Consider the following 23,215-nt stretch of genomic DNA (forward strand, 5'->3'; position numbering starts at 1 on the left):
CACATAGTGCAGATTAGGTAGTAACATCCCCATCCAGCATTGGTTGCTGTAGCTCTGTGGTGTCATACTGGTCTTGCAAAGCATTAGTGTGGGCTGGGGAAAAATGTTTGCCTAAGCTAACATCATTGCGAATTTTTAGGGAAACATTTGGTGAAGTAGTCACCAGAGAACACAGCAAATTAACTGTGAAAAACACTGGTAAATTTCACAGATTAAAACTAGTTAACATATGAAGTCATTTTAAGGATTAAAAACATGGGAAAAGAAATTGTGTTATGTTTTTCAGTTTAGTGGAATTAATTGTTAATTACTGACCAGCATGAGAAAGTATAAAAGAGCCTAATAAAAGTGAAAAAAGTTGATTTATATGTGTTTTTATTCGGATTTGACTGTTCAGTGTTAAAATGGCAGCCAGCAATGATGCATTTTATACTTCCACAACATTTTAAGTACATTTTTAATGCCCGAGTTTACAGGAATGGCAGGGAAGAGGTGTAAACAAGGAATAGCCTGATCATGTTTGTTACAGCTGATATGTTCACTGATTTCAAGTAATTAGAATTGTCCAATTTTTATAAATAATTTTTCTTCATCCTTTTAAGTTTTGTTTTCCACTATCCTTAGGTAATAATGCATTTTATTTATATGGCAATTTTCCCATGCGCAAAGTGCTTTGCATATTTTCATAAGGGTACAAAAGGAATAAAAACACATAAGAATAATCAAATAAGTAAAACTTGATACAAATTAGTATCAAACATTGAACACCAAAAATAGATAAATATGTGAAAGACAAAATTCTGGTTTGAAATAAGTTTTAATAAATAGGAAAAAATGCAAAAACACTAAATGCTTAAAGACCCTGATGAACAAATTATATAATCCAAGTAAGCTGATATTTTGGAATATCAATGTAGGTATTAAAGTACCCATAACAAAGACTGCAAGAAAACTCAACTGAGTTAAGCTGATGTGACTTCTGGTTGAAGGGGTTGTCAAATTTGATGACTGCTGCTACACCACTAGGAATCACAAGGGGTTACAAATGCACAACTGTGCCACAACTTTCCAGCACAGTTTCACATTTCCATAGCATCATAAGCTTGTCTCTTTTTCTGAGAGCCAATAACATGCTGCCTAACCTTGACAGTGTTGTGTGATTGCTTTCTAGGTCCAGCTGGTTTAGCTGTAACTTCTTTGTATTAAAACATAAGACATCAAATGGGCGATACTCTCTTCTATTTGCAAGGTCTAAAACATGAGTGTCCTCTTTCGTTCCAGCAGCATTGAATGCATTTGGTTGTCAGCTCTCACATGCAGAGCCTGCAAATATGAGTGTTCAGTTTTGTGGGGATAAGTCACAGGCTGGGGGATGTTGAACTATACAACTGGTGGTCGTGGTAGTGCTGTGTGACTGTCCCTAACTTTCCAAGATTATGTAAATAAAGCCTGTGACTAATAATCGCTGGAAAAGTCATGTGGTGTTAAAAGGGTCTTTAGTCTTTGAGTCAGATCACTTTAAAAAGATCCATTGTATTTTGGAGAATGATAAAGAATGATGATTGGTAAGTACCAGATTTTGTATTCAGTGTGTATTCTTTTGATGTTCAGGTCTAACAGTTGCAGCCAGACCACCACCATTTTTATTGTGGATTATGTTAGGTTTGCCGACTGCATTCGCTGATCTCTTTGCTGCACCATGTCAAATTACATGACTGAAAATCGCAGCCCATGTTATATTTATAGACTGAATGCCATTCTTTGAGCACAGTCATGCTCACCCCTTTTTCTGCTTCACGGAACGATGCTTTACGAATTGTTAACAGCTTTAGATAGATAGATAGATAGATAGATAGATAGATAGATAGATAGATAGATAGATAGATAGATAGATAGATAGATAGATAGATAGATAGATAGATAGATAGATAGATAGATAGATAGATACTTTATTACTCCCAATGGGAAAGTGGGTTCAGCAGCAATATCTGCTCTTTATTTATTTTATTCATTCTGGTATGATATATAAAATATGAGGCATCAAACAGAGAAGTTTCTGTTCTGTTTGTGAGGTCCACAGCCCCTGTGCTGCCTGATGGTACCAGTGTTGTACCAGTGCTTTGTGAAGGGTTAATAGTTATGGTGCGTTCGGCCTCCTTGTTGCTACATTCTGTGCATTGTACCATCAACTGAACTGTCATTGGTTCTCAACTCCTAACACATAAAGAGAAAATAAAAAAATGTTTGATTTTAACATTGCCTGTTGCAGGCTAGTTGGTCCAGTTGTTAGGTATGTCACATTAGGTGATCAGTTTCACACGAGCATGCTACCGACTGCCTCTAACTGGCTAAGATCATGAAAGTGAAGGCAAAGACTGAAAATCGCTGGAAAAGTCTTCTAATGTGACATAGACTTAACCTGACCCATAAGTTGCTGAAAAAAATAAACACACCCAGATGATTTGACATGTTTTTAGAAATACAAACTCATTAGTTTTTGCCATTTTTCAAATAAGCGTGTTGTACAGAGTTGTAGTCTGTAATAAATTCATATATAGCTTTTGTTTTACCATTCTTACCTTTAAACTGACCACATGTGTTATCTGTAGATTTTTGTTAACAAAAGGAAACTTTGTTGGCTTAATGTTCAGAAATCATAAAATACTAAAGTACAAAAAATAAAATTTGTACCTTAAATTAACAAGCCTAAAATGGAAAGGTCTAAGCTTATTAAAGCAGCATCTCTTTAAATTTATGCCAAAGATACATGTCTCTTCTTCTTCAGTGCCCCTTTTTTGCACTCCCAAGTTCAGCGAACAACATATACATCTGCTGTTCTTCTCCTTGAACAGGACAACTTCTCATTCTTTTTTCCATCCATTATACAACCCGCTATATCCTAACTACAGGGTTACAGGGGTCTGCTGGAGCCAATCTCAACCAACACAGGGCGCAAGGCAGGAAACAAACCCTGGGCAGGGCGCCAGCCCACCGCAGGGCGCTCACACAAACACACCAAGCACCCACTAGGGACAATTTAGAATTGCCAATGCATCTAACCTGCATGTCTTTGGACTGTGGGAGGAAACCGGAGGAAACCCACGCAGACACGGGGAGAACATGCAAACTCCACGCAGGGAGGACTCAGGAAGTGAACTCGGGTCTCCTAACTGCGAAGCAGCAACGCTGCCCACTGCGCCACCGTGCCGCCCCCATTCTTTTTTCTCAGTTTATTAGTCCACTTTCTTTAATGTAAATTACAATGTTTTGGTCTTCTCTCTCCTAAAGTTTACCTGCTTGCTTTCTATTTACAGGAAGCAACAAAGTGTACTTCATCAAGTACTGTGATACTTTTCCTAAAGGAGCACTACAGCTTTATTACCGTAAACCTTAGAAAGGCAGATCCTGAAAAAAAGCTTTTTTTTAAGATTGACTAATTTACAGATCACTGATCAAGTCAAATCTACTGAAAACCTGCCTATTTAGATAAGCGGACAATCAATTGGAGCTAGTACAAACAAGGAACTGGTGCAAACATGGAAATTAGGATGATGATGGTGTCTTTCATGGCATTATGTAACTGTGTCTCTTTATTTACAGTACCTCCTTCCAACCTTTATGCCCAGTTAAATGGACTCCAACTGTGCATGGATTCAATGAGCATCCTGTGGATCAACCTGTTCACTCTTGGGCTTTTGCGTAGCCTGGATCAGATTAAGGCATTCTACAACTTGCAGGATACTGGGAAAGGAGAGGATCATGTTGACATCCGATTGGATGTCTCACAACTCAAGGTAAGATCTCACATTTTTATTTGTTAATTCAGTAGGGTATTGTTATCTTGATCTTGTAGTACCTAGCTTCTGGCCCATTTACTATCTACAGGTTTCATGTTTATTTGTTTTATTTCCCTGTGTCCTCTGTTGTTATGTTTTACAGTTAACAAGTTTCATTTATAGGCACTGTACTGGAGTAATCCAATGTGCTAGTTAGAAATCAACAATTAACATTACCTTTTAAATACTACCAAGAGGTAACAAAACATTACATTCACAGTGGCAATAGTAACATGCAATATATTAGTTTAAATTATACAAAAAATAGACGGTGGCCTTATAGTTAATGTGATAACGCGAGAACTGCATGTTTTAATAGAATTAACCTCAATTCTTAATGAATTTGGCTAAAAATTGATGGAAGTACTTTTTGCATTCCATTATTTATGTAATTGAGGCACTGTTTTGCCCAAAGGTAAGGTAGAAGGTAATTTTGTGCATGTTGATTTTAATTTGTGATAACTTTCCTTAGAAGGGATTGTATAAAACATTTAAAGGTGAGAAGAGCACTTGACTTGCCGCAATCATGCAGTTGTATCTTAGTTCCTCAGGCCTATTGCTTTTTTAACTATACTGGTATTATACAGGTTATTTTTATTTTATTTTACCAGGTGCTCTACCCGGCTTTCCCTAATAGAGTAATAAAATGTGTGTTACATGCGTAAAATAAATAAAAAGCAGATCTGATATTTCCGACCTCCTCATTGCAGCTGAAAGACATGTATTAAGCCCTTTTGGTAAAGTAGGTCCGTGGCTGATTGTCATCTTTTAAATAATTAATCACTGCATTCGTGTCTTTGTGTGGGGGGGCGTGGTAGCGTGGCAAGAGCGGTTCCCATGCGAGATGCTAAAGAGAGTGGGCTCTAGAGACAGAGAAGGCAGGGAGCTGGGAAGTGAGCCCATGGAGAGGAGTATGTGGCCGACACTCGGGGACCGTTGAAATGGGTCGCTTTAGCCGAGCAGCAACAAGAAGCAAAAGTGACCAGGATTTTGGACGGCTCACCAAAAAAGACCAGGAAGGCAGCGGGGGTTGAGGAGACTTGGGAGGAAAGCTCCAAAGTGAGTGCCATGGCCGTTGGAGACCCAAGCCTAGGTCCAGAGAGGGGTCCTTACCATAGCCATGGGACAGCAGGGACCTGGACCTGTGGAAGGTCAGAAGGACAACTCCTCCACTGCAAGGCCCAAAGGGAATAAGCAGGGGAGCCGCCAGTGAAAAGGATATATGCACATGGTTTTTAGAAAAGGACAGTTTCCTGCCAGTTGGTTTTAACCTCATTTTATTGACTTTATTTATTCTGGCTTTAACCTCCACCTTACTTTTTTTTATGGGCTATTTCTTTATTTACTGAACTTTTTTGAAGCACTGCACTTTTGAACACTTGTGATTTTTGAACTGTTTTAATAAAAGCATTAGAATACTTTTCACCATCCCCTTTTCATGTATGTTTTGTCCTCATATGCTAAGCTTATCTCGATTGCGGTGTTGATGGTGTTGGGTTCAAGAGGCTCCGAAAAATGAAGGGGAACATGGAGCAAACCTGTATTGTCACAGTGCTTTCAAAATTTTACCATGAAATTGGGTGAAAGATTTAGACCAGAAGTAATTTTCCAGGATAAATAATTTTCTGAACCGTAATAATAGTTTTCTCAGTAGTTCCGTAATAATACTGAAATGTTATATTAGAATGCACCACAGTTATAATGTACAACTCGATCACTGAGAGATCACACCCGCCCCGAGCAGCACTTCTGGCAGATCCCCTCTAAATGTCTGCCCCCTCTCACTTAATCTGACTTTTGTAACCCAGCTGATGCATATATCGCATCACAAATGGGTCAATTGCTTGCTTATTATTTGCCCTAGGCAAAAACTGAATGGAACCTTTTTTGTCTGTCATACAATGAGTATTCGGTAAAGCAGGAATTGATTTTTGATACAATCAGCTGTTAAGGAGTTATTGAGTAGCAAACATCAAATCTAATTCTTTTTCAACACACTTAAATGTTTAAAAATTCTCAGTAATTATTGTCTTCAACATAAGCACCTGAAATTGGTGTTGTTTTGTTACACTGTCATGTCTTATTCTTCAGAAGAAAAAATCAAGTCAATATTATGTTGTATTCTGGAGATATTGGGGTTAATAAATGTAGTGTTCCAACAAAAATGGCAATTTTTAGTAAGGTTGTTCCAGATTTATTTTTTTCTAGATATTTATCGATAGAAAATCAAAAATATGATGAGACTATATTGTAAGTTGGAATATACCTGAGATAACTGCAGTTTTATAGAAATAGGTGCAGTGGTTTTCTTGTAATGCTCTAACAGGCACTGAAATAAAATTGTATATATTGTATACAGTTATTATAAAACAACCACAGCTTGCTATATAAGCAAAAAATTCCAGTCATAACTATAATCAGTCTGACATATCAAGGAAGTAGTTAAGATAAATTAATCATAATCAACCCTTAAAATTCCACCTTTAAGTGCAGAGAGCCATTTGATACCAAATAGTGCATTCTGTTATAGTTTCTCGTATTAATTACAATGTTAGACGTTAAATTAGGTCTAGCCTAGTGTACTTATTTAGAATAATATTGGTAAATTCCTGCTAAATTCTAAAATAAACTCTGAACTGTTCCATACAAAAACATTCATTTTCTTTCTAGTTTTACATAATAAAACACATTATTTTCCCATGGGGTTATGGAGGGTACACTGCATGCCTTCTGGTTTCTGATAGCATCTGATGTTACTCCAAGTGTTCTTATAAAAGCATTAGGAATAATTGTAAATCCAACACTACCTGACATCTGAACAAATATACCAAACCCATCCCCAATTTTTATTTAAGTTTAGGACGGTTAAAAAAATATATGACCTTGAAAGTCTGGAGCTATATGGCATCATTTACAATCTAGGAATACGATTTACAATTTTAAGACCAATTACAGTGTTCTCTGCACAGACTGATAATGACTATGTTATGAATCACTATATTCCATTCCTTGTTTGAGATTAATAGTGATGTTCCTTTCACAACATTGCCAAAGTTCATCTACTATGTACAATGTGGCATTAATTGATACAGTCTAGAAATACCATCAATATATTCATCATTATGTACTAAAAAATATTCAGGCAGGGATAGTGATGAAATATTAGGAAGATTAGACAGGTGCGTTTTCAAAGATTAAAACTTTTAAATAGAAAAAGAAGTGTGTTAAAGAAGTTCCATATTTAAGACAGATTTGATCAAATGGTGCAAACACACTGTCAGAATAGGTAAAGATACCTAATGACTTTGATAAATTAATCGTGTGTAAGTTAATGAGACCTGGAATATGAAATTATCTTGTAATGAAGATGCAGTGAACAGTGCCTCAGACGTCAAGTGTTTTTTATGTTTATTCAGTATTTTTAGCAATTGATGTACAATCTTGTTGCCAGTAAACTGATAATTACTGACAACAGTAGCACAAAGCAACCCATATAAAAAGGATTTCAAGCAAGACCTTATTTTAAAGCCAACCAAGCAGATGTATTTCTAATACTACTTTCATAGCCACAAACTATTAATATTTATGAGCTAGTAGTAAAGTCTGAAATCTGGTAATGCCATACCACCTTCTTCTTCCTATCTCAGAATTTTCATCCATTTAATACTTTGTCATCCATATAAGCAAGCATATAACTCAGTCAAGCTATTTGAAAACAAAGTTTACCATCTATTAATATCTTATGTAATGCATCCCAAAATGTTGTATTCAGTTTAAAAAGATCTTTAAATTTCCTGTTCATTTTACTCTACATTTATTTGTATTCATAATAAATATTGTAAAAGTTAATTTATTCGATTGTATATTAGTGTACAGTACATTCGATTGTATCAAGTGTAAACATTTTCTGTTGAGTGATTTCCTGTGGTAACAGTAAAGTGAAATATACATGGAAGTACTTTATGGACCATTCCATACCGATTTTAATTTGTTTTCCAGTTCTAGAGTTTAAATTTCAAAGAAATTTCACTTCTCCCACTGCTGGGCCCTGCCAATGATAGTGCATTAAACAGAATATCACCATTACAACTATCCATCCATCCATTATCCAACCCGCTATATCCTAACTACAGGGTCACGGGGGTCTGCTGGAGCCAATCCCGGCCAACACAGGGCGCAAGGCAGGAAACAAACCCCGGGCAGGGCGCCAGCCCACCGCAGCCATTACAACTATAATGAGGGAATTGATTAAAATTTCTACAGCTTTTGTTGATGGAAAAACCTAAAAATCTGTTTTAGTAAGACTTGAATTTTAAAACCACATATGTTTTTAAATAATATTAGAAAACAATTTAATTGGACATCTCTTTCATGAATCATTTTTTCAAGGTATAACACTGCTTATGAAATATTGATGTCTGGTTAAGCTGTTCCTTTAGGGAATACAGTACACCCCCAAAATTCGGGGAGTTACGTTCCTAGAGCACCCACGAATTGTGAAGAACCACAAATTTTGGATGTGGTTAAAAGAATGCCTGTTTTTATAGTTTAAACCCTAAATATGCCCCCAAAACACTTTAATTTAATTTCAAACTCAACTTAATACATTACCTAAATAAAAGAATGTAAAGGTAAACCTGTATACTGTACTACTATGTCATCCGCAGTGCTAGAATGTAAAATACTGATGTTACTGCTATATGTACTGTAGTTCATGCAAGCGCGTTTTCATTGCCAGAAGCCTTAGAAGGTGCATGGTGTTTCGGTGGCATATTGGGGCTTTAACCCTTAAACTGCCGCATACTTGGGGGTTAATGCATCCATGGACGCCAAATACTTTTTTGCTGCACTTTAAGTAAACGTCACAATTCACAAAGAAAGTGAATTATTAATGGAACACATTCTTTTCATGCAAAGAGCATCACAATTACTGCAACACTAATCATTTTACACACTGCTAATGAACTGTAAAAACTATTAAAAAAAACTACAGGAGCAATATGTACAAGGTGCAATTGATGCAATGAATGAAACTCAGTAAATCACCAAGCCAACTGCGCTTGAACTGGCAGCACGCAAGCACACAGAGGTAAACGCTGGGAGGCTAGTGCAGCGGCTCAATCCCAGGGACAGTAAGGCTGCAGTGCAGGGTGTCACGCTTGGGTCACAGAATTGCACAGAAACACAGGAGATTGTAGAGACAGGAACTTTATTCAAACACTTCAAGCAAACATGTTTCAGAAGTAAAATGAGCTCAGTATGCAGTTAGTTCTCGATTAAAAGAATAGGCAAACATCATAGGGGAGCACAACGTGAGCGGGACCCGCAACAGGAGCAGAGGATGTCTGGGGGAGGAGAGAGAAACAAAGGAATCCGCCAGAAAGGACAGGTGCTCTTCAGGCTTTTAAGTATGGGTAGCGTCGCGCGAAAAGCATATCACACAACAGAGCAGCCGCAAGTAAGCCCAGCAAGTGAGGGAGCAATGTGAAAGTAGTCTATCAGTGTTTTTTAAGAGGAGTATTTTGAGGAGCGTCCGTGTCTTCTAGTGGTGCATTCAGCCCCCTGCTCACAAGGGGCTGGCAGTGGTCATGAGCTGGCCTTTCAACAAATGTACGGCACTGAGTGATCAGCTCCTGCGTGCTCGCAAATGGCACTGGGAAACGACTATAGCCGGTTGTGGCGGTTTAAGGGTTAAGAGGAACAAAACAGAAAACACAAGAACACACAGCTGGAGATGCATCACAGTCAATCAACAGCAAGGAGAAATGAATAACGCTGTAGTGGTCCGGTGCCGCTAAGATTCACACCGTCAAGAAGACGGCGATTTATTTATTTTTATGGTGGAAATTCCAGGGATACATCCAGCCTTGACCCGACCCGCATGCACTCACAAAAAGAGACAAAAACAAAGCAAACCGGTAATGAAACAGCAAATAAAGAATGTAATGAAAACAAATGAAATAAATGAAAACAACGATACCACCCCTGTTCCACCTTATGGAGATTACACATTAAATACGACAAAGCACAAACAAAACACACAGAGTAAATCATGAAAAACGTTCATGAAAAATGGCAACAGATGAAATGTCATGATGAAAATAGATAGTCCAGAGAGCCGCACATTGAATGGGAATGTAAAGATAGTCCTACCGCTAGTTCCTGAAATGGTGAAGACGGGTGGACGGGTTCAGGAGCGCTCCTTTTTTTGCAGGATGGCCATGAGTCCACTTACAGTCCTCATGCACACAGGCAGACAGCAGGCAATCCAGACGCACGAAACGATCCAGTACAAAATGAATAAGTACAGGTAACCCAACAGAAGGCAGACAGACAGGAACTTGTAACACAAATTACAAAAACTTTTTTTTTTGCTTTTGGTCACCGACCCCCTTTTTAAAAGCCGTGCTGACATCCTTTGACCCCCAACAGCCCCAACACCCTCTGCAGAAGACCAATCCAAGCTACTGCAGGGACTGCTGGGAGTTGCAGTTTCAAATTCTATTGGCTACTTTCACCATCCCAAGCCGCATTTTCCTCTACAGTTGTTTCCTGGTCTCTCTACAGTGCAGTATTGCCACAATAAAAGCCATAAATATTGCAGAGGATATTTGCGGTTTACGCTAACAATTATTAGATAGGTTCTAAGGAAAAATCCGCAAACTCTGAACCGCGACTTCGGGGGGGCGTCTACTGTATTTAGAGTTCTTTGAATTGCCATTTTTTCCTTGCTTTCTGTCTTTATTTATGTTGGTTTTCAAAGCTATTTATGCATAATGCGGTTTTATTACCATAAGTACATAGTCATTGGTGGACAAAAAAAATACCTAGAAAACAGTAGAAAAAAAGGGTTTCATTATATATATTTTATTTTGTAGCGATGAAGCACTATTAAGTATGTGTTGAGTATAAAGAAAGACATTTTCTACAAGTAAACCTTTTTATAAATAATAAAACACTTGAACCTAGCTTTTAAAGACTGAGCAAAGTCGCCTTTAAGTAAAATATACTATCTTGTGATATATAAATGAATCATTAATTTTCTTTCTAAATCATGAAAAGTTAAAATGAAGTCTTTTGGGTACAGGAGAGCCCAAGTGCTTGTATATACTGTAGTTATAAGGAGGATTGATGGTCATTAAAACTTTTTTTTTTCTTATTTCCATTCTTTCTTGCCTTTACAAATGTTTATATCAATGATAGAAAGCATCACTCAAAAAACTGCTACTTTTGTTTAACTGCATGTTCATTGTTTCCATTTTTAGTCTTGCAATCATGTGGCATCAACAGATAAGCTGAAATCAGTAAAACATAAAGTTTAGCTTGGCATGTTTAGATAGGCCCATGTTGCCAAAATTGCTTTAACAGTGTTGATTACCTCCATGCTGCTTCTGTGCCCTTCTTAATGAGTACAGCATTTAAGTTTCTGAAGCTTGCTCTCTCTCTCACACAGCTGCTGATCCCCCTGGAGTCAACGTACCTTAATCACCCAGATCGACCACTACACCTCTCCATTCACACATCTCAGGCAGTGCTTACGAATACACGCCATTCTGCTCATGGTACGCAGGCTGACCTCCAAGGCACATGCCATATTTTTGCCAGAAACCCCTTTTTCCAGCCAAAGGAGAAGCCAGAGTTCCCTCAAGCCAAGGACAACTTTGACCCACTGCCTTCTGCTTTCTTTCGCCATGCCTTTGAAGGAAACATGCTGTCTGATTTGCCAAGTAATACAAAATTACTTAGGTCTCAAGATGTGTGGTCCCTTTCACTCTCGCGGCTGGCATTGGACTTTGAAGGGGCACGCCGAGGATTGAAAGGGAAACCTCAGCCTTTTCTGGAGCCTTTTGCTATGTCAGTTTGGATATGCTCTCCAGCTGCCTTTGAAAATGTACCCTGCCCAAACTCCTTCATCCCTGCCTCTTCCTGTTCTGCTTACAAAGGCTCCCGACTCCAGTCTTCCACAAGCTATGATAATTATTTAGATGCAAGGTTATTTCCAGAGAAAGTAGGAACTGGCTTCAAGTCAAGAACTGTACACAACCTTGCCAGCATGGACTCAGTAAGTAGCCCGACTTGTTTAGAGATGAATGGAGAGCGAAGTGAGTATGAGAAGGAAGAACCAAAACAAAAAAACATGGCCTCCATGCATGTATTGGTGCAAGCTCTGTCACCAATTAAGATGAAACTGAATCATTATCAGTATGTAGCATTGCTGCGCATGAAGGATAGCTTGTCTCGATTAACTGAAGAGTTAGCTCAGGACACTCAAGGACTCACCAATAGACAAGCTGACCCTCCCACTGTGTGTGTGGGTGTACTGCTGGATACTGCAGATGTCATTTTATTCCTCCCTCCCTCCACTAGTGAAGCCGAGGAGGAACGCTCCGTGGCTGGAACAGAAAGTCCCAGCCTGACTGATTCAGACCTTTCCCCAACAAAAGAACCAACTGGGTCTGTCACCTTGGAGGACAGCGGCATTAGCACTATTCGAATAGCCAATGAAAAGGTGGAGGAGGCCTGTGAAGCTGTTGAATCCCTAGAAGAACCTACGTCCTCTTTCCTTCTGAAACCCTCCTTGACCCCTCAGGATGAATCCTCCTTTACCTTGGAAGGGGAACTGGCCAGTGCCTTGACGGTGACTCTGGACCTGACCAAGGAGGCAGTGTCGGTTACCAAGGAAGCCTTCAGCATCCTGAGCAAAGACAAGATGACTGCCACCATGCACAAGATGCTCTTCCAGCCTTACACTAGGTATATGCTCTCTACTGCAAAACAAAAGAGAAGGTATCCACTGAAACAATAATTAACCAATCACTTTGGCTTGTTTTACTTTTTAAGAGAGCAGACCACTCGAGTGGATGAGAGCCCAGCAACTCCAGGGAAGTCCCGTGTTCTAACCATGAAGCATTCCCCCTCTCAACACTCCTTTGAAAGCACCTCACTGGATGGTAGCCTTCCTGATGAGCATCTCTCTGTTGACAGTGACAACAGTGATAGTTTTGTCATCCTAATGGATTCAGGTATATTTTTTGGTGTTTGTGAAAGGCGGTAGTTTTGCTCTCAAAGCTGAGTATAATAAATATGTCCACAAACAGAATGATGAAACTATCTTATCACATCAATCTTACCTAGATCTGCGTGAATTCATAGTCTTAAATTAGATATGTGCCTAAGCTATGCTATCTTGAGTGTCTTATATTCACTTATACTCCAGAATCTGGACTGGATTCCATGCCCCCATTGGACAGCACCTCTTCTCTGCAAGCAGACACCTTGAGTCGTGCAAGTCCAGCCCTGGGGACTGAAGGAGGCTCCCAGCCAGATTTGAGCAGCACTCCATCACAGAGTACAGAGGACATGAGTCAGGAAATGGTGAGAGTATGCACTGGATCTTGGCTCTTTACACAAATAATAGTACAGCCTTGGTGACAAAATGTTACTGCTTTTTACCCAATACTCATCATCAGCACCCATTTCCCTAAAAAAGATTTTGAAAGCATGGAGCGGTTCTAGAATTGTGTAGCATTTATTAATTAATTCAGATTCTGTTATATAAAAACGATTAATGAGATATACACCACAAATGTGCTGTCTACAAAAAAGACAAACTAGCCAGAACCGTATATACTTATTCAGATAGTGTCCAAGCTCCAGTAGGATTGTCTTTGCATGCTAGATGACTTTAAGGTATTGGTACTACCGATGCGTTCCAATACACAGGTAGTACTGAAGTTAGTTTGTAGAATCACAATATGCAGAGAAGACATCACAATGACCATTTTGTTTATGTCTGTGCCAGAGTAGCAAGAAAACTCAGTAAAATGAACAGGCTAACAGTATGTTTGCAATAGATTTTGTTGCTTTAGCCATCTTTTAATTACCAGTTAAACAGAAATTATGGCAGCTAGCTCATAAGAACAACAAAGGTTTACGCATTGTTTGATGAAGAAACTTGATAGATAAAACCTCTTTTCAATATACATTGAAGGATATTTTTATTTCTTTTATTGTCATTACAAATCAGGCCACCAAAGACCCCCATTTTATATAGTTTGTAAATTCAAGTGATTCTTAATTGAAGAGACTGACTAAAGCCAGTTCTTTTAATATTTCTTTTCTGTTTTTGTAAATCTCTTATTTACCCAAAGCCTTGTTGTTGTCTCTCTTTTATCCACCAGTTTTTGTGCACCAACATTAAATGTAGCAGTATACCTCGCAATTAATGGGAGAGATTCTGATTTTCTGTTGTTTTTATTTTGTTATTTAGGTATCAGTCCTGTTGCTCCAACTCAGAAATGTGAGCTGTGCTGTGGACATTAAAGGGGATGACCTGTCCCTGGCATTAGAGGCCCAGGACGTGATCCCTGAGCAGCTGGGTAACATGAAAGTACAGCAGCTCCTGAGCGGAGAGACACTTGGTAAGAATATTAGGAGTAGTTTTGAAAAGGAGTGCTTAATGTGAATTTGTGAATTTCCCCTTGGGGTTAATAAAGTATCTATCTATCTGTCTATCTAATGGTCAATGTCATCATACAGTGCGGAGATTAGCCTTCTCAAGTGATAGTAAATGACACCTGCTTCAATTGGTACTGTGGCCATTTTTCCAAAAAGGGGAGATTTGAATTGTTAATTCAGCTCTCTTCAACTGTTCTTTTATATAGTAAAAGTTGGTATAGGAGTTGTCAGGACTCAGTCATGCCACATAAAGAAAGACATCAGATAGGAAATTAAACAAGTCACGTAACCAGCAATAGAGCTAGACCAAGAATTATCACCTGGGGGTCCATCCTCAGCCTCCTTGCAATACAGCAAAGAGAATTGTCTGCATGGAGTGTTTTTTTCACTATAAGGTACATTTGATCTGAGACGTCTCTAAAAAGAAATTTTAAATGTTGCGGTGTATGATTGTGTCTTTGGAAACGAGCAAACTACTATCAGAACACAAGCACTCTGATCTACCTCCTGCAAGTTTTGTGCCTTTGTTCACATTTACGCAGTTGCTACATGTATCATTAACTATCAGCATAATCTTGAAAAATGATTCCAAAAAGATGGAGTAAGTCAGTGCCAGTCAGCCTAGGAGGCCGGCCTTCCTACCACATTGCAAAGATCCGTTTTCTGTCTTGTATCCCAAATGCAAGCCAATGTACAGAAACATAATCATTAATGATCACAGTAGCAGTTTCTTAATGAGATAATTGATGAAGAAATGGTTTTGTATCCTGTAGTTGTTTAAAAGTCAGAATGTTTAGGGAAATTGATTGAAGGGTTTTTTTGATGTGCTGGGAACACATTAAGATTTTTTTTCTATTTAAAATAATGGGAAATAGTTTTTGATGTGCAATGTTTGCTTTATAACCTGTTTTTAATAAATGGATTAAAATCGGGTAAGAACTTCAGTGTCATGCAAAAGTATTCAATCCCCATTATTTTCTGTATGACAAAATATTTGTATATATATTTATCCACTCAGTATTTTTAATGTGAACTTCTATGCCATAACAATACATTTCCAAAGTCAAAATAAACCTTTTTCTGTAGATATTTAGCTGCAGAAGAACAACTCAAAAGTTAGTGTTTGCATAAGTATTTAAACCTCTGTGCTTTGGAAGCTCCAGGGTTATACAAATGATCAATTAATCCCAAAGGTGACAGTCATTTGACCATAATTAAACACGATTAGATACTAGTTATGAGTCCTTTATATCTCTGAATATATAAAAAGCACCCTTTGTAAGGACCATAGTCTATGCTGGACAATCACTACAAAAATGAAGACAAAGGAGCATTCTGCTGATGTGAGAAACAAAGTAATTGAAATGCACAAGGTAGGAATTGTTTGAATGTCTCATTAAGCACTGTTGGATTCATCATCAGAAAGCGGAAGGTTCATCACAGCACCCAAACTCTTACTAGAACAGGCCATCCCTCAAAACTAAACATCAGAGCAAGACGTCGACTGATGAGAAAGGCTACTAAAAATCCAACTGTCACTCTCGGAAGTCTGCAGTGCTCTTTGGCTGAAACTGGAATGAAGGGCCATGGGTCCACAATTTCAAGAGCTCTCTATAAAACAGGCCTTAACGGGAGGGTAGCAAGAAAGAAGCCATTCCTTAAGAACGTCAACTTAAAAGCATGTATGGTCATTTGCTACAAAGCAAAGACCCAGTTAAGATGTCGGAGATGGTTTTATGGTCAGATGAAAGCAAAAGAAAACTTTTTGGCCACACTTCAAAGAGGTATGTGTGGTGTAAAACTAATACTGCAAGCAACTCCAAACTTACAGTGCAATTTGGTAGTGGCAGGATTATGCTATGGAGACGCTTTTCATGTGCTGGGACTGGAAATCTTGTCAGAGTTGAAGGGACAATGGATAGACTTAATACTGCATGATATTGCAGGAGAACTTGTTCTAGTCTACAATGAACCCACAGCTCAGGAGAGGATCATCCTTCAGTATGACAATGACCCTAAGCATAAGGCCATAGAGACACTGGAATGGTGCAAAAACAGAAAGGTGAAAGTTTTGGAATGGCCAAGTCAAATCCCAGATCTTAACCCTATTGAGAATCAGTGGCACTACTTAAAAAGTGCTCGCCATCTCACCAACTTAGAGGAACTATAGAAATTCTGCCAAGAAGAATGGGGATGAATCACTCCTGAACAATGTGCAAAACTGTTACATGCTTGCCACAAAAGTATGAAGGCTGTTATTGCAGCAAAAAGATTCTCAATTAAGTATTAACGTGTAGGGCTTGAATACTTGAGTGCTTCCATTTTAACAGTATGACCCAGCACTTTGTGTCAGATTCTCACAACTCTTTGCATAAATATGTGCATTTAGTTTACAGCATTAAATGTACTTCCCCTTAATTTACAGCAGTGTCCTCGAGCACATGAGTTACTACTAGATTGAAATAAATCTGCAGGGCTAGTGCTATCAGTGCCTGTTAAAATATTTAAATACCTGGATTGTCAGAGTTGAATGGACTCAGAATTGTGATGGTTAACACATGTAGAGATGATTTCGAGTCTATTTAATTTGAGAGATGGGCTGTGAATTTTCATTTCAGACAAGAAGTGTGCTTAAATTGACTACCTTTCAGTTACCTGTCCAATACAAGCTATTGAAAAATACTAATAAGCATAGGAAAAATAATAATAGTAAACAATGATGAAATGAATGTGAAGTAAAAGATAAGTCCAGTCAATGTAATTTTTGTATAGCACTCTCCCACTGTGCGGGGGCTCAAAGCACTACAGCAAGTTCACAAGTAAATTACAGTTACGCATTTTACTGATTCTAAAACACACACAAATAAGTTGATTAACACAAAACTATCCTAACTGTATATGTCCATTAATATTCATGAAATATGACCATTTGACAGTAGAGGAGAGGAAAACAAAAATTCCTGCCAGCAGCATCCCTGGAAAAAATAAACCTCTGGGGTTTCACAGGCGTTGTTGAAACAAAGTGAAAGGCAGGCGCAGTCCCAGCGACCTGAGCCTACTGGACCCTCACCCTCTTCTAGGCATGTCTACACAATCATCCATTCTTTTATGTTTTTGAACTTCAGTTTGGTTTTACTTTCAAAATACTGTAGTAATGAAAATCATGAAGACCTACAGTGTTCATTAAGTTCCTTAAATTAATGAGTGCTCACTTTTTATGTTCTTAATATATGGGGAGTGCAAATTAAATGCTCTTTTGAATGTAGTCTTTTAACATATTTGTATGCCACAGAGGGATATTCAATTTAGAAAGATTGAGAACATCTGAACTGCAGCCCATTAAAATGGAGACAATTAAAAGCTAGGAATAATGTTTTGCTTTATTCCTAGCAATTGTTACTAGCATATGTTCCACTGAGCACTCACTTCATGATTTGTTTAGACTTTAAGGACATGTCTAGCCAGTTTAATGATGGAAGTTTCTATGAGAAGAAGGTAGATGCAAAAAGAGATTTCTGCATGAACAATGGGTAAAGCAAGGGAGCAACCTAACTGCAGCATTACGCGCTGGATCACATGTTTTACCAATTATAAGGCATAGCCTTTGGTTAAAAAGCTTAACTGGAGAAGACAGGATTTTTGGATTGTTAATTTGGCTTCCGTTTTCAACACCAGAATAAAACATATAAACTGTGCGCTGATTGCAAACTTAAGAGTGTATATATGGTTTGGTGTGATTCTTGCCAGGTACTGTAGGTGTGTGTGTAACATGAAATCAGCACCGTAAACTAAAACCTGGTGGGATGGTCTGTGTTTATTTTTCTTTAGGTTTAGTGTCCCCTCAGAGGCCAGTATCTGCTGCTCCCAGTCACCCTTCCATGCTAACTCTCCGTTTTGAGGTTGGGCCTGCAGCAGTGCGTCACTCCCCACTAGCGGAAAGCAATGGTTTTCTACATGTGAAGCTGAGGGAATGTACTACAGAGCTGCTGACTTCCACCCTGAATAACTTGGGCCCTTTCCTGGAGGATGAGTTGGTTGCTGATGTTCTTCCAATGAGGATAGACCTGGTAGATGCATCTGTAACACTCAAGGTATGGCTATGGTTTGGTGGCTTGCACCCCACTAATTGCTTAATGCATATAATTTGCCATTTTACTCATGAAATGCATCATGTCATTTTTGCAGGATGATGGCCCACGGGTGTATCCTACTTCCCCTAAACCTATTCCAGTCACTTTCTGTGTGGATCAGTTGACCCTGGAACGCTGTGAAGATGGTGTATTTTATCTGAAAGGTGAATTTCTTTACCACTATATTTGCACAGATTTTGGTGCCCAATGACATACTGGGGCCAAAAAAATGCACGTTTAATCATTAGTAAAATTAATTAATTACAGTAATCCCTCCTCCATCGCGGGGGTTGCGTTCCAGAACCCCCCACGAAAGGTGAAAATCCGCGAAGTAGAAACCATATGTTCATATGGTTATTTTTATATATTTTAAGCCCTTATAAACTCTCCCACACTATTATAAACATTTCCCGCACAATTATACAGCATAAACCCTTTGTATTCTCTTAGATATTAGGTAAGATTCGTTGAAATTATGCATGTAAACACAGTTTATATACAGTAAAACCTAAATATTATTTTAAAGATATCGAGCGTCTCCGATATCACATATGTTACAGCCATTACGACAGACAGGCCACCAGCAATAAATACGTACAATGCAAGAAAAAATGTATACAGTAAAATGTGTGTACAGTGACACTAAACTATGTACATGTAATAAGTACTGTACGTAGATAATTAATTATGGTTACTCACCAACAATGACACGACGACTTGTCCGATAACGATGAGTTTAATTTTACTGCACAACAAAGGATAGCGTTACAGCTCTTCTAAAGGAGCCTCTTCAGGCTACTGTGTAGCACCGCCGTTGTTCTTCTTCCAGCACTCTTCAATCCAAATCCCTAAAGCAGATTCCATCTAGACTACTGCCTTATCACGTCCACTTGCAACTCGTTTTGCGCCCTGGTTAAAGGACACTGCGGCCGTAGATCTTATATGCTTTTCCTCCTTTTTAAATAAAAAGAATCGTGGACTCATTGATGCTGTAATGGTGTCCTGCAGCGGTGTAGCTGTTCCCTTCCTTCAACATATCCAAAACTTTTACCTTTTTTGCAATCATTTGCATCTTCTGTTGGCGCTTGGACACGGCCCCTGAAGCAGTAGCAGGAGCACGTTAATGCTGAATGAGTGAGATGAGACTTCCTGGTTAATGCAGCACTCCATCGCTGAGCCAATCAGCAGCACACAGGAACTTAACTGCGTGCTCTGATTGGGTAGCTTCTCAGCCATCCGCCAATAGCATCTCTTGTATGAAATCAACTGGGCAAACCAACTGAGGAAGCAAGTACCAGAAGTAAAAAGACCCATTGTCCGCACAAACCCGCAAAGCAGCGAAAAATCCGCGTTATATATTTAGATATGCTTACATATAAAATCCTCGATAGAGTGAAGCCGCGAAAGTCGACGCGTGATATAGCAAATATTTGCAGAGTTAGATACAATAAGCCATTTTTATCCTTAAGGATGATTGCCTTGCTTGTTATGAAAAATTACTCATACACTGTGCATTTTTTCAAGCCAGCTTCTCCCTGCCAATCTTACTTGCAAGTGCCACAGGCTTTTCTGGAGTACAGATCAGTCTTCCTGCCATGATGTGTAGTGTTCCTACATTAGCCAATTTATCCTTGAGATAGGATCACCATATGGTCCTTGTTGCAGGAAATTTTTAGCAGATCAAACTAGCCCATTCTCGGCTAAAATACTAAAAACAATGCTTCTTTAAGAATGTACACCAGCAGTCAATAGGAACAATATCCAAACAAAGACGTCACGGCCACATACAGGTTTTGGTCTGAAGCTAAAGCTAAGTGGGATATGCTTACACATTTTGTCATGCTGGAGCTAAAAATTTGATTAGTCTATAGTTAATAAACGTTTTTCAGCATTACATTTTGGAGAAAATTATCTTGTTTTCCAGTTGTTACAACAGGTATTAAAACTTATCTTAGAAATGAATTCCTGCTCTCTCAGCACACAGGCAGAGTTGTCCAGAGAAAGTTTGTGTCTTCCAGTGCTGGAATTGTTGAAATGAATGGCAAGGCAGAGGAGTGGACAATGGCAATTCAATCATATGTAGGTCATTGTAATATTTATGTTAGATAATTAATTTTTTTCACCTATTTGTTTTTTTTTTTTTGCAGCTCCAGAGGCCCAGAAGCCCATTCTGACCGAGCCAGAAGTGGATATGCTCACATCCCACTCCCACTGGGCCACTGTACAAAAGCCTGGTGCCTTGACAAGCATCAGTCCTTCAGAAGCAAATGTGGTGTGTTAAATTTTCATTCTAGAGATGAAGTTCTGCTGCCACATATGTGGTTCCTCCTTATATTCTTTCTTTTTCACTTTTTGCTCTCCATCCTTGTCTTACTTAGAGTGAAGCTTTGCGTTTGGAACTAGCCATTTCCCAAAAGGCTCTGTCCCAAGCTATAGAGGATAGAGAAAGGCTTCTCCAGGAGATAAGAAAATATAATCCTCGATTTCATCTTTGACATCAGTCTCCAGTTCTTGTGCAACTGGAATAGAAAAAGTTACACGGCAGCATTTCAAGTGGAGGAGGCTGTGCCCAGAAGTGACTTGCACTTTTGGACATGCCCAGTATCCAGGACTGCCATCTCCTTATCTGTAAGGTGAAAAAAATTTCTTGATGATCTACCTTCATACTGCAGACATCCTTTGAGAATCATGTTAGAAGTGATGGAAAGTGTGAACAGGGTGAACTGCTTAAAAGTGTGTGTGTGTGTATTATATCTATATCTTCATATCTATATAGATATCTATATAGATATATATCTATATGTGTGTGTGTGTGTGTGTATATATATATATATATATATATATATATATATATATAATATGATATATATAGATATAGATATATAAAATATGTATATATGTGTGTGTGTGTGTATAATAATATAGTGTGTGTGTATGTTATATATACTGCATAATCGCAGCTTTTATATTGAAAATTCAAGACAGCTGGTTTAAGGGATGGGACAGGGTGGTCTGGTTGACTATAAAAACTGAAAATGGAAGGGTGTGGTGGTAGTGGGGTTGTACTGTTAACTTCCTAATTAGCAAATTGTGTAAAAATGACACTGTTGTCAGCTGTTAACTTGCCCTGAGACTGTATACTGGAATAATATAGTAGTACAGTCTTCGTACCTTCAATTCCAATACAGATGTGGGTTGTAGACTTTTCTGGCAAGTTGGCGGTGCCATCATTTCTCCTAATCAGTTTCACAATCTCCTGCACTGTTCACAGACTCGATCGTGGAGGTGAAGGTCACAATGCACTGCCTGCCTTTTAGACGCTCTCACTTTCAGATCTAACAGTGAAAGTCAATTTAGCCACATAGCTTTGACAATTATCACCCATATTTTTTTGTAAATTTCATTTTTATTCCACCACACCCAAACACTAGGGTAACTTTAGTTTGACATTTTTTATTTATTGTTTACTGAAAGCTTGTTACTTTTCGAAGTATTATATGTGAAATAATGAACACAGCATTAACAAATATCTTCCACATATTCTACAGTTCTTTTCTTTGAAAATTGTGTATATGAATTGTTGCCGATTGGACAGCAAAATAATTACCAGACTGACTGTAGTGATGTGCTTGGTTGGCATGCAGTGGATTAGAGGCTAATAAAGCACAATAGGAAAGGTACAGATTCCTTCAATCTGCAATTTCTGATTGGCATATCCTTTCATGAGACATGATGTCTTTTCCTCTTAGCCTCCTCACGCTGAAGCTCAATCTGGGTAAAACCACACACTTTTGTACCCTATCACCAGTTTATGTGTATCTTCTAGAATACTTTTTATTATTACATTACTACTGATGTGCATGTTAAACTTAAAAGATTCATTTAATTTATTATTGAGAGCAGCCGTTTATACCTCTGTCTAGTGCAATGAAAATGAAGGACATAATACTTGTTCCAGACTGCTGTATGAAGGACATGAGCTGCCATGCCGATAGCTGGAAGGGTCATATGTATCATTAGAGACTTTTACAGTACAAACTGCACCATAGAAGTGCAGATCTAATGTGGGAATGTACTTGTGCCATATTAGTGGTTGTTTTGTTTTCTTTTGGTGCTATGTATCTGTATGTGTAAAACAGGTTTCTTCCTTTTTTAATGTGGGAGTAAAATGCAGCAGATTAGTGGGCTGTGCTGACATCTAGTGGGTGGATTCTCACACTGCAGAAGCAGATATTGCACCCTGGGGTGGGAGAGCGTAGGGGATAGTTCAGTATCACACATTATATATAGGGGTGTGCTCAAAAGGAAGGTGACAGAAGTGGTCACTGTTAGCCGAAGTTCTGCCCATACCTTACAGTGATTCCATCTTCATTTGACTTATGGGACTATGGCGTAAACAGAAAATCTACTCAAAGATTAGTTGGTCATCTTGGCAGAGTTTCAAATGCTAGGTGCATATTTCCATAACAATTTCAAAATTATTATTTTTTTTTTTTTTAGAAAGAAAAGTTTTGTTTTGGAAATAACTTTCATTTGTGATGCCTTATGAGAGAGCCTGATTTTTGGGCAGCTATATCTGGAGGTTTGTTCACTCACTACTTTCTGTGTGAGCAATAAGTGGCCACTACTTATTTCTCTCCACAGGAAAAATATGTTTTTGTTACATTTTCCATATCAGAATTCCATTATCTTGACTAAACCAGCACCAAGAGCTATCTTCCACCATGTCTATTAGTAACAATACATCTGTAAAACCAATACAGCAGCAAATAAAAATAACTGATATGTGCT

The 23,215-nt window shown here is 38.5% G+C and overlaps 1 protein-coding gene across 1 annotated transcript in view; it reads left to right on the plus strand.

The window, feature by feature from the left end:
* Nucleotides 1–21,170, plus strand: part of bltp3a (bridge-like lipid transfer protein family member 3A) — an 83,912-nt gene extending 62,742 nt beyond the window's left edge. Inside the window, exons 13-21 of the mRNA XM_051924630.1 lie at nucleotides 3,601–3,794; nucleotides 11,290–12,590; nucleotides 12,678–12,859; nucleotides 13,054–13,211; nucleotides 14,107–14,257; nucleotides 18,123–18,385; nucleotides 18,480–18,588; nucleotides 20,572–20,696; nucleotides 20,803–21,170. Of these exons, the coding sequence (XP_051780590.1) occupies nucleotides 3,601–3,794; nucleotides 11,290–12,590; nucleotides 12,678–12,859; nucleotides 13,054–13,211; nucleotides 14,107–14,257; nucleotides 18,123–18,385; nucleotides 18,480–18,588; nucleotides 20,572–20,696; nucleotides 20,803–20,919 (2,600 nt within the window). The 3' untranslated portion in view covers nucleotides 20,920–21,170. The remainder of the gene's footprint in view (nucleotides 1–3,600; nucleotides 3,795–11,289; nucleotides 12,591–12,677; nucleotides 12,860–13,053; nucleotides 13,212–14,106; nucleotides 14,258–18,122; nucleotides 18,386–18,479; nucleotides 18,589–20,571; nucleotides 20,697–20,802) is intronic.
* The last annotated feature ends 2,045 nt before the right edge of the window (nucleotides 21,171–23,215 follow it).

Source organism: Erpetoichthys calabaricus, chromosome 3 (genome assembly GCF_900747795.2).
Source record: "Erpetoichthys calabaricus chromosome 3, fErpCal1.3, whole genome shotgun sequence".
Lineage (NCBI taxonomy): Eukaryota > Metazoa > Chordata > Cladistia > Polypteriformes > Polypteridae > Erpetoichthys > Erpetoichthys calabaricus.